The sequence below is a fragment of the Mus caroli genome, chromosome 16, assembly GCF_900094665.2.
Source record: "Mus caroli chromosome 16, CAROLI_EIJ_v1.1, whole genome shotgun sequence".
In the NCBI taxonomy this organism is placed as follows: domain Eukaryota; kingdom Metazoa; phylum Chordata; class Mammalia; order Rodentia; family Muridae; genus Mus; species Mus caroli.
This window is the reverse complement of record NC_034585.1, coordinates 17,659,376-17,671,575: the sequence shown is the minus strand read 5'-3', so window position 1 is coordinate 17,671,575 and position 12,200 is coordinate 17,659,376. Positions and strand designations below refer to the sequence as shown.

General features: G+C 46.7%; 1 protein-coding gene across 1 annotated transcript in view; it reads right to left on the bottom strand.

The window, feature by feature from the left end:
- Positions 1-5,787, bottom strand: part of Eif2b5 (eukaryotic translation initiation factor 2B subunit epsilon) — a 10,118-nt gene extending 4,331 nt beyond the window's left edge. The window contains exons 1-8 of the mRNA XM_021184629.1: positions 5,519-5,787; positions 4,472-4,596; positions 3,468-3,653; positions 3,210-3,387; positions 3,033-3,113; positions 2,696-2,773; positions 2,165-2,477; positions 218-363 (exon numbers count right to left, since the gene is read on the bottom strand). Coding sequence (XP_021040288.1) covers positions 218-363; positions 2,165-2,477; positions 2,696-2,773; positions 3,033-3,113; positions 3,210-3,387; positions 3,468-3,653; positions 4,472-4,596; positions 5,519-5,698 — 1,287 coding nt within the window. The 5' untranslated portion in view covers positions 5,699-5,787. The remainder of the gene's footprint in view (positions 1-217; positions 364-2,164; positions 2,478-2,695; positions 2,774-3,032; positions 3,114-3,209; positions 3,388-3,467; positions 3,654-4,471; positions 4,597-5,518) is intronic.
- Positions 5,788-12,200: the final 6,413 nt, after the last annotated feature.

The window sequence follows — 12,200 nt, the reverse complement described above, 5'->3', positions numbered from 1 at the left end:
ATTAAAGGTGTGTGCCACCACTGCCCAGCTGAGAACTGTGTCTTGACAATCAGAACAATGCTTTTTGTTTTGCTCTGGTTTTATACTAAGCTAAGCAGAAGATTAAAGAAACTTGGGCTCTCACTGCAGTCTTGTTTACAGGGGGAAATATGGTCCCTTTTGACTTGGCACAATCACTGTTCAATTCAGGGGTTGTGACAGTCTGGACAAGCCTTACCTGGGAAGTGAGGACACAGTATGGCTTCAGTTTGACTCGCTCCTTGACCTCAGCTCTGTCACAGAGCAGAGACTGGTATATTTGTGCTCCAGCAGCCACTCGAACTCCCTGCCACAGGTAGGCCTGGTCCAGTACCACATTATCACCTGGCTCAGAATGAGGAGGACTTCCGGTCACTCAGGGTTCCACATCCGAAACAGAGTCCTTCACAGAGGACAAGGCTGATTGACACCAGCCCCAGCCCAGCTCCCATCTAGCTGATATTCTACCTGCCGACATTAGAAACATTCAGTCCCTTCCAAGGTTAGTCCCAAGAGCAAAGTGGCCATCCTCTACTAAATTTACAATAATTTTACACTATATGTATGGCTTAATCTGAGAACCCTCAGGATTTCTCAGAATGAACCATAAACCTTATTATAATCATGTTCACACCTACAAGGAGAACCCAATGACTCCACCTCTCTGTGTATTACGGAATATGAATCCTACTGTTGTCCTTTTAAGGTCTACTACTATTATTAGCCTCATATTCTTCAACCAAAGTGAGATGTCAAAAGGAATACCACGATTATAGGAGAGCAAAAAGAACATGGAGAGAGCTGGAAAGATGGCTCAGCGGTTAAGAACACTGGCTGCCCTTCCAAAGGACAGGGGTTCAATCCCCAGCAACCCACATGGCGGCTCACTGCAGTCTGTAGGTTCAGTTCCAGGGGATCTAACAGCCCCACACAGACATGCAGGCAGAACCCCAATGCACATAAAACAATAATAAATACACTAATTAAGAAAAAAATAAAGAGGGCTGGGGAGATGGCTCAGTGGTTAAGAGCACTGGCTGTTCTTCCAGAGGTCCTGAGTTCAATTCCCAGCCACCACATGGTGGCTCACAGCCATCTGTAATGGGATCCGATGCCCTCTTCTGGTGTGTCTGAAGAGAGCAACAGTGTGCTCACATACGTACAATAAATAAATCTCTAAAAACAAAAGAAAACAAAGGAGCCCACAACTAGCATTTAGGCCCCATCATTGCCTTACATCGGACGTCACTGGGACAAGAGAACTACCGCATGCAGAAGCCTTCTGTAAGCTGACGACTGAACAAAGCTCATTAGTACACACTAACTCTCCACTTGCCTCCAAATGTGAACACAGGACATTTCAGAATAAGAGTCACACACAGACTAGGCAGAGCTGTGGTGGTGCTCACTTTTAATCCCAGCACTCAGGCGGCTCTGTTAGTTCAAGGCCAGCCTGGTCTAGAGTTTCAAGATGGCCAGGACTATGTATAGAAACCCTGTCTCAAAAAAACCAAGCTGGCCATAAAGCCCTGACTCAATGTATGCTCCAGAGTAGATGGGATCATATACAACTGTAGCCAACTGACTTCCTTGTCCTGCCCTCCTGCCTGTTTTGTTTAAGACAAATTTCGATATACAGTTCTAGGATGGTCTCAACCTTGTAATCCTCCTACCTCCATCTCCCGGGTGCTGGGACTGTAAGTGTGGGCAACACTGGGTGTGGTGGCTTATACCTTTAATCCCAGCACTTGGTCTGTGTGCACCAGCAAGCACGAGGACTCTCCTTTCTTTTTCTTGTTCCTTTGGCCCAATATTTAGTCAATTTAATGTTATGTGTGTGAGTGTTTTGCCTCAATTATGTATGTACACAATGCACATGTTTGGTGCCTGAGGAGGTCAGAAGAGGTCACTGGCTCCTCCTGCACTTGAGTTGTGAGCTACCATATGAATACTGGGAACAGAATCTGAGTCCTCTGCAAGAGGAATACACACTGAACCACCTCTCCATCCCTCTGCTCCTTCCTTATGATAGCCACTCTAGTTTCCTGTTCATAAGGATTATCCCTTGGCATCCTCCCTAGCTTCTGGAGACACAATGCAGCCCCGTAACTATAGGACCACTGCTGGGTTCCCCACCTGTGCTCACCAATATGGCAGTTAGGGCCAATGACACTGTTGGTGATGGAGCAGTTGCTGCCAATGACAGTGCCAGCTCCCAAAAGCACATTTTCCTCCAGGACGCTGCCATGGCCCAGGCTGACTTCAGGCCCTCGGTAGATGTTGTGTCGGGAATGAGTGTAGCTCTGGGTGGTGCTGTCAGTGAAGTTTGCTTCTGGAGTGAGAGGGTAGACCCATCGGCGGATGACGTCAGCACAAACAGCTGAGTACATGTGTAGGTTGGAGACCCGGGCACCATATTCCCTAGTTGTCACATGCAAGTGAATCTGGTTTCCTAGGACCTAAATGAGAAGGGGTGGATACCCAATCAAGCAAGGCAGGAAGACGAACCCCAAGCACGTCACCTTTCTAAGCCTTTTCAGCGCCTCTCTGCCTCTCACTGACAGTCAAACGACCTGAGCTTTCTTTCTCAGGCTAATGAAACACAGAAGGGAGGCAAAGGTTACCAGAGTGAGATAAGCCCTTCCTTTCTACTAGAGGTTTTGGAAGCTCTTCTCACCTCCTCGTTCATTAATATGCCTCGTACAAAGTCATCTCGAGTTTGGTAGTCAAAATTGTCTGTGAAGAGCTGAGCTACCTGTGAGGAAAACAGAGCACACTAAGGTTAAGTATGTTACCAGCAACAAGCCCAGAGAGCTATTAAACCATAACTGGCTGTGGGACAAAACCCTAGATCTGGTTCCCAGTATCCTGGGAATGAGGTAATGGTACCTCTCTACTATACAGCAAGTAAGGAAAAGAGGGAAAAGATGCATACCCTGGCCCTGAAAGGGAGTAATTACAGACCCCCGAGAGTTCTACTCTTTAGCTACACAGCCCTGTTCTGGAGAGTTCACCTGAGGAGAGCAGATGCTGATGTGACAGTCCAACAAATCATATCGAATCTCCACTCCGTCTCCACTGCCCTGGAACAGGCTCTGAGGGGAGAAGTCGCAGGCAGAGGCTTGAACTCACCTCTCTTCTCGCAGCTCCTCCTTCTCCTACCCGAGTTCCTTCCCCGGACACCCAGTTACCAATGGAAAGGAAAAGCGCCGGAGGCCTTGGGTCTTCTGGAAGTGAAGAACCCTGTTTGTGGCGCTGTCCACAGCCATCACCACGTTGTCCTCATGGCAGCGAGTAGGGTGGCTGGGTGACGACTCTTTGAAGACCATTGTCATCACAGAGACATTTTTTTCTAGCTTCCTTCTTAACCTATTAAGAACCAGAGGCACAGTTAGTCTTAGGACTCTGCTGATCCCTAAGTCTTGCCCTGCAGTCTTCCCCTGCCTGACCTGTGTTCCTCCAGGGCTCTGCAAATATTGATATTTGAGATGACATCTCCATATATCAGGAGAAAGTCAGAGCGCACCAAGGCCTTGGCATCGACGTCGCGGAGGACGTCTCCTAGTGATCGGTATAGCTCTGATGTGATTATCCGAACAACGTTGGGGGACGTAGGATGGCACCACTTGGATTTCCTGTAGGAAAGTGATGAGAGAAACAGTAAATTAAACAGATGATCACAGACCTGAACTCCAACCTCCATCCAGTGTTTATACTCCTCTGTGGCTTTCCTGGGCTCCTGCCAGCGTCCCTGGTTTCAAAGAGTCATATGAACCATAATGAATGGTTTCAGCGTCCAGTGTCATTAGTTTTATGTGTTTGAGAAATACAGCCATTTCCTTTCTATAACTTGATTCCTGTCTTCAAATGTGAGTTTGAATTCAAGAGCTTATGAGATCTAGGGTATAAAAGTATTCTGGGAACATATTTTTTTTTATGTCATCTTTCTTGTTCTCAGTCTATATCAACTTTAAACACCATAACATGGAAAACATGTTGGGTATATTAGTCTTTATTTCCCAAACTCATAAATTCCCAGACTAACTCTTCCAAATTTTAACAAGCATCTCTTAAGAACTTACTGTAGGCTTGAAACTAAGGTGGGCGGAGGACACAGAGGGAAGGAGCTTGTTCTTATCGGTAGGAACAGACAGTATTTGGAAACTTGGTGGAAAAAATAAAGATGCCCTTCCAATAACATACACTCTAGAACCATCAAACAAAAAGCAAAACTCACAGGAACAAACTTTGAAAGACTCAGAAAATCACAGGCAAGCCTTTAATTTTGGTCCCTGGAACCTCAAGGCAAAGGAAGCTCCAGTAGTTTACCTCAGGACATGTGAAGAGAACACTAACAGAACAGATTCAGTGTTCTCCTCCTCACATCAACTCTATCCTGGAAGAACTGGAAAAAGACGGTGAATCACGGAAAGGAAAAATTATGAAGCCTTACTGTAAATGTTCTTTGATCTGAGCAGCTTTCCAGCAGCAAAAGACAAATGTTTCCTGTACACCCGTGGCAGTCAGAAACTCCAGAGTGTAGTCAATTAGCGCAACATTGGCCAGGGGCAAGAGGACCTATAAGGCAGGAATGGAAAAAGTCTGAGATCTTCAAGTCACGATTGTACTTTGGTACCCCAATGCAACAATGTTTCTTTCATCAGTGTTTGCAGACACTATAGTCGGCTTTATCCTTTTATTCTAAAGCAAACAGGCTCTAAGGGGCAGTCTAAGGCTCTGGGATTTGAGCCTAGTAGGCATGGTATCAGACACAAAGATGTTCTAGGAGCCCAGTGCTGGCATTAAGGACAAATGTTGGCCCTGAGTCATATCTCTAGAACTCTAAGCACTAAGGTCTTCTTCATAAAATTTCCTTCTATTGCCACGAAGAGTCACAGAAATCCAAACACTTGTCAAAAATGAACAGTCGTTAGCCTTAAGAATTCTTAAGTCAAAGGCAAATCCCTATTTGAGTGAACTATGGATTGCTGAGCGACCCAGTAGTCTGCAAGCGCAATGCCTATTTCCTATGTCTAGGTAATTCCGAGGCTGATGGCAACCCACTGGGGTCCCCTTTCAGCAGATGGGAGGAAAACAGCCTGCTAAGAGCTAGCCTTTTTTCCTTTAGGAATATATTACCATTGCCTTTTCTAAAGCAATTTCTTTAAATTGCCCATGTCCTGCAAGGTTAAAGACAGTGGAGGCCCCTCTTGTGCTACTAAATCCCCCAGGGAAGCCTTATTTCAAGCATTGATTCTACACACAGCCCTCTCCATCCTTCCCAAGGCTGGGTGTACAGCCCTGCGAGAATCCATGTTTGCTAGTTACTCATCTGGTCGGACAGCCACCGAGGTTTCAGTCGGCCTCTCCACCTTTTCCTAACCAGATAAGCTCAACTTTAGGGTAACTTCCAGAGCACGCTTCACTAACCAGCTGCAGTGGCAACCTGCAGCCCCGCTACCCTCCAGGCCGGCAGACTGCTCGCGTGCCGGGTGCTCACCCGAGGCTGGTCCTTGGAGATGGGGAAGAAGCGGCGGTTGAAGCTATCGGCCACTAGAACTGCCTGGAGGGGCGGCGGCGGCTCCTCCTCCGCACCTTGGGTTCCCCCGCCGCCCGGGCCGCCGCCGCGTTTGCTCGCTCGGCCGGCCGCAGCGCCAGGCACCGCCGCAGTGGCTGCCATCTTGCTTCGCAGCCAGCACGTCCGCCGGGAAGCCACACGGCACGCAGTAGGGGACAAAAAGGACTCACAGTCAAAACGCGAAGGTGTAGTTGCAGAGAGAAAGAGGAAAGAGTGCGCATGTGTGTACCAGCAGGCCCCACCCACCCCCGTGCAAGACCAGGGCGTGGCTGACCGCTCAGTAGGAATTGGTGTTACTGGGAGTTGCATGCACCCCTGAGGGGTGAGATCCCACCGTTGTCTACTTAGTCAGTGAGTGCTGTTGGGTTGGACAAGCTAAGATGGCAGCGAGCTGGATAGGCTTCTGATTGCCGGGCAGGAACCTGCAGCTCCTCTGCCCAGAGCATAGTAAAATTTGTAGTTCTCAGGGACTGGAGAGATCGCTCAACAGTTAAGAGCACTTACTGCTCTTGCAGAGGATCCACGTTCTGCGCCCAGCGCTCACGTGGTAGCAAGCAACTATTCACAATTGTAATTTCAGGGTGTCCGACACACTTTCGACCGGGTACTGGATGCCTGTGGAAAACACTTATCCACATAAATCTAAAAATAAAATGAAGCTCCCCGCTTGCAGTCTAGTAATCTAAGGGGATCTGGCATCTTTGGGAGGGAAACCACGATCTGCACAAATACTGAACGTGGAGGCAATCGGTAGATTTCTACTGAACACGCACCGATTATGAGTGTCCCCCCCCCCCCTTGCCGGAAATACGACCTAAAGCAACAGGCATTTCTTTCTTTCTTTCTTTCTTTCTTTCTTTCTTTCTTTCTTTCTTTTCTTTCTTTCTGTTTTGTTTTTTTTTTCGAGACAGGGTTTCTCTGTAGCCCTGGCTGTCCTGGCACTCACTCTGTAGACCAGGCTGGCCTCGAACTCAGAAATCCGCCTGCCTCTGCCTCCCGAGTGCTGGGATTAAAGGCGTGTGTCACCACGCCTGGCTGCAACAGGCATTTCTTAAACCCTCAAATCCGACCAAGGGAGCAGGCCCAACTAGTGAGTGGAAAAACTGGTGCTGGAGCTCATCTGACTCCATAGTTCCACAAGCGTTATCCCAAATGAGGCTGGATCTAAGAGCAGGAGTAAACTGGGTAGGACTGGGGCGTAGTAGCAAGCTTTTCAGGCTGGACTGAAGCGGAGCAGCAGGTTTTGGTAAAAGAAGCCTTGGCCGCAGTTTATAAATCAAGCTTAAGGCGGAGGAAGCAATGGCACGCAGGCTGGGCGTAATTCTGTCAAGCCAAAAATTCCAGTAAGTAATCTGCCCATTCAGCAACAGAACCTCCGCTAATCCCACAGCCCGCAAGTTTCGGCAACTCCTTCTGTTGCTTCCACCCACCTCCCCGCAGATGTTCTCCGGTGGAGTGGTTAGCCTATGTTTCTAGTGCTACTCTTTAGATTCTTTGTGGAACCCAGAACCTGTCATTTCTTCCTTCGCCCAGTTAATGAGGGTGCTATGAGGACAACTTTTGCTTCTGAAAACATTAGTACAGAGAGGGAAAAGCTTAGTAAAAATTTTCAATTAAATCAAAGTAGGACAGGTCACCTAAGAGCGTGTGCTTCCAAAACCGATTGAGACAGGGGGATCTCAAGTGAGATCTGTAGGAATGCCTCGTGACAACTGATCAAACAAGTAGGCAAACACGACCAAAATAAAATTAAGTATAAATGTACCTTCTGAGGGACTGTTTGGTTGCGCTATAGATCTACATGAAGAAGAAAAATGTGCACTTGTGTGGGAACTTCTCATGCACACAGACTCTTGCTCAAACACGGATCCCGGAAATGCTGAAAGTGGAGTTCAGTGGCTTGTGAAATTGGGTAACACTGCCCCCTACAGATCAGTGTGATGTAATGCGCCTTCACCAATTCCCAGAGTCTATGTCATAGACTTTATGACAAATGAAGTCTTCTTTTCTTTTTGCAATAAGGTCTCACTACATATCCCTGCCTGCCCTGGTACTGCTCACTGTATATACCAGGCTGGCCTCGAACTTGTGGAGACTCACCCGACTCTGTCTCTCTAGTGCTGGGACGAAAGACGTGGACCATCATGTCCAGCCTATGAAGTCATTTTTTTACGTGGAGGTTTTCTGGACTGTGGGGTAGGAAACATCTATAATGTATATGGAGGTCAGAGGCCCTGTGGTAAAGGAGTCTTTTTTCCTATTCTGAGATTCAGACTCAAAGACAAGTTGAGTTTCTTGAAGAGATTAGAACACAGAGTCAAGGTTTCTGGGACAGCATTGCCCAGAGAAAGAAATGATGATCCAGTGAGCCAGCCCAAGGTCTCCAGCCCACAGCAGTCAGACGTTACTGGTATAGTGTGAAGTTGTTCCTGGCTAGCTGATTACCCAACTGCCCCAAGGAATGTGTGTTCTTCGAAGGAAAGGAAAGGATGTAGACTGCCCTTGCTTGTTCAGTACTGTCCCAGTTTTATCTTTGAACATCCTGAGTCCTGGACTGAGGAAATCCTGAGTCCCTTGTACACTGAAGTGTTTTGGTCTCCATATAGGTGTCCACTAGGCATCGGTAATTTGGACTGGGAACTCCTTCCTACACACATAATTAGTAGAAATGACCAGCCCTTCCCAATAACTGCACAATATGTAGGTCACAGGAAAGCAACACAGTGGTGCTTACTGGGAAATGTTGGTGACAGAAGAAAAAAAAAAAAGACCCTTAATATAGCCAGAGAGAAAGTATGTTACCTAAAGGGAACAAAACTTAGAGTGTCCTAACTAAAGCCACCGTGGAAGCCAGCAGGTAACAATAAGGGTACACTGACGGGGGGGAGGGGGGGAGGGTATGGGGGACTTTTGGGATAGCATTGGAAATGTAAATGAGGAAAATACCTCATAAAAATATTAAAAAAAAAAAAGGGTACACTGACAACACAGATCTAGGAAGTTAAAGCTCCCTCAGGTCAAGAGGACAGAATCTCTCTCCTGGGTGGAGACCTCACATTCCAGGTCAGTAACTTGGCAAGGAACCACCCCTAGGAAGTTTGGGCTCTCTTTAAGCCGCACTAAAGAGTAAAATAATTTCCCCTTGATGAGATGCTGTGTTTTTCCTTCCCCCAATTCTTAGCCCCAGTTCAGTCCATACAAGTAAACAGCCATGAAGTTCACTGGGTCTGAGTTAGGACTCAGGAAGGTCCTTTTATTTTCTGTCTTTTTCAGATACTGGCCAACAACAACTAAGGAGACATACTTTCTTTGGTACTCTGGGCTGCTGCTGTTTCTGCCTCCCTCACACCCACCCACTTGGCTGTCTGTTCACCATGGCTCTGACTTGCATGCAGGCTCTAATGGTTTTTCTCCTCACCCCCACCTCCCGCCAGCAAAAGCAGCTGATGGGGTTTACAGCCTGCCTGCCCTGGGGTTTTTCTTTTAAACTCTAATTAAATTGTCCTTGAGCTTCTGTTTGAGTCCATTCTTGCTGGTAAAAGTGCCAACAAGATCTAATGACCTGAGATTAATCCCTGGACCAAGATGGAGGAAGGAGAGAAGTGAATAATGATGCCTACAGCTGGGCAGAAGAGGGGTAGGCAGAGTTTTGGTGCAGGGCTTGGAGTCTGAAGCAGGACCATGAGGGAGAAGCAGAGGAAGGTGGAGAGAGAAGATACCATGGGATGGTTGATAGGTTATTTCTCTGCCAGTGAAATGAGCCAATTCAAGCCAGATTAGATTATATTAAAGGCAGGTTTATTGGGAAGCTGCTCTTGGGTGAGTTCACTGGCCCCTAGGATTGAGGCCTGGGGAATTGCCATGGGGGGGTGTGTGGGGGAGAAGATAGAAAGGGTGTACTCGAAGAAAAAGAAAAGAAGAGAGAGCAGGAGACTAAACGTCTGAATTATATAGGAAAAAGTTTCTGGGAGAAGGGCAGCCCAGAGTCTGGGCTGGAAAGTTCAGGGTTGGGAGCAGGGCAGGCCAGAAGGGGACTGAGGGATGCTGGGAGGACCTGGAGGCCAGGTCTGCATGATATGTAAAATATGCACCTTAGGCCCTTGCCCCAGGGTCTAAAAGCAAACATAGGTGAATCATGAAAACATGGCCATGAGGTTTGCATAGTGAGTTCCAGGCCAGTCAGAGTTACGTAGGTTGGAGAAAGGAGTTACATAGGTTGGAGAAAGGAGCTGAGGTAACCACCATTGTGTAGAAAACCGATTCCATGAAAATGTAGCAGAAAAGTTCCCAAGTGTAGAGAAATACCTAGGCATTTAAACACAAGAGCCATTAGAACCCTCTTGTGGGAAATATTTAAAAAACGGCATTTTTCCACGTTATCACTGGCTACTCTCGGCCCCGGTGACCCACTGCTTCCATGACTAGCACCAAGCAGAGACCGCCCATCTTGAGGTTCTCTTGATGCAGATTCCACTCACATTCCCAGTCATCCACACCCTGTGGTCAGTGGTCCCAAATCTCAATAACCCGGTAAAATCAAAACTCTAGAGGCTTGTAATTTATAAGTCAGATTTATATCAGTAAATTCTCACCCCATAAAATGCCCACACAACAAACTCTGAGCCAATTGATCTTGATATAAATTGCCCACCTAGATGGGACAAATTGTCCTGTAATTATCCATCCCTTATAAGATACTCATAGCTACCTGTGCCTATTTAAAGCCACACAGAATCTGGATCGTCTTTCTCTTCCTCCTTCCCTTCTCCTCCTCATCCTCTTAACTCTTAGCTCCACCTCCTTTTCCCCTGTCCAATCATAGGCTCCTTGTTGTATTAGTATTTAAATTAATTGGGGGAAAATTCTGCTATAGAACCCCAACCAGAGGACACAGCACACCATACTCAAGTCAGGAACACAAAGCTAAGAAACAATACAAGGGTTTGGGCAGTGGTGGCACACGCCTTTAATCCCAGCACTTGGGAGACAGAGGCAGGTGGATTTCTGAGTTCGAGGCCAGCCTGGTCTACAAAGTGAGTTCCAGGCCAGGCCAGGGCTACACAGAGAAACCCTGTTTCGAAAAAACAAAAACAAAAAAAAAAAAAAAAAAAACAAGGGAAGATGCCAACTCACAAAAGCAGAAGTATCAGAGTAAAGTCATTTGTTAGAACCCTCAAAGCATGGACAGCATGGAATACTTTATTTCCAGCCCCCAAAGCAGCTAAATGCCAACCAAGAGTGGTATATCAAAGCGACCTTCCAAATTTTACAGAGAGATAAGAATATTTCAAAACAAGTACAGACTAAGGCTTTATAGAAGACATTTAAAGAGCACGACAGTCAATAGGACTAAGAAAGGCAGTCTCAAGGATTAGAGAGCACAGGAAAGCATAAATGTGATAAGAGGAATGGCTGAAGAACAAGGGAGGAATCCATTGTTTCCAAACAGTAACCATTAAATCCCTCATACCGATGAGAAAGCAAAGCACAAACAATAATAAAACAAACCATAAAAACCAATAAAAGGCTGGGCGTGGTGCCGCACGTCTTCAATCCCAGCACTCGGGAGGCAGAGGCAGGCAGATTTCTGAGTTCGAGGCCAGCCTGGTCAACAAGGTGAGCTCCAGGACAGCCAGAGCTATACAGAGAAACCCTGTATCGAATAAACAACCAAACAAACGAACCAATAAAAGTATAGGAATTAGCTATGGTGTGAATGAGAATGACCCCACAGGGTCGCTGTTTGAATGCTTGGTTCCCAGTCGGGAGTACTGTTTGGGAAGGAATAGGAGGTATAGTCTTGTTAGAGGAAGTGTCACACTGGATTTATAAAGTCTGATGGACTGGTTAGAACTTCTATAATGGTAGACAGGTTGTGATGTGTCTCTGGCCCCTTGACAGCAATGTATTGCCTACCTGGGCGACCTCACATCTTGTGAGTATTAGGTAAATCCTTTGGGACAGGTGCACAAACTCCTAATCTCCACCAACCCAAAAGGCTAGACTGTTGTCCGGCAGCATCTGAGGCCTAGAGCACACGATTCCCACTTTTCTAATACCCACTTAGCCAATGTAAGCAACAACAATGTATTTGAAAAGTATTTTGATATATGTCTTTCTTTGTTCTGCTACTTTGTGAAATTGTTAACCTCAGTGGAAGATGGTGAGGGGAACAGAAATTGTTCCTGGGCCAAGGTTACTCACATTTGGATCCTCTGAAATGAGAGCTACCTTTTGTACCTCATCATAAGGAAACATCCTTTGAGAATCTCGGGGAAGGGAGACTCCAGCACAACAGATACAACATTGGACTTAAGATGATGTCACTCCTTAGAAACACCTCAGCTTTACACAGAAGGAAGAATGTGCAGTGTTGCTTCGAGACTGCTAGTTCTGCATGAAGGTTCTACCCTGCAGGACAAAGCCAGAAATATTTGCAAGATGATTTATAGCATCAAGTTAGCATTAAGGAGCCAGAACCTGGAACTGGAGAGATGGCTCAGTGGTTAAGAGCACTGGATGATCTTCCAGAGGTTTTGAGTTCAATTCCCAGCAACCACAACAAACTGTAATGGGATCCGATGCCCTCTTCTGGTGTGTCTGA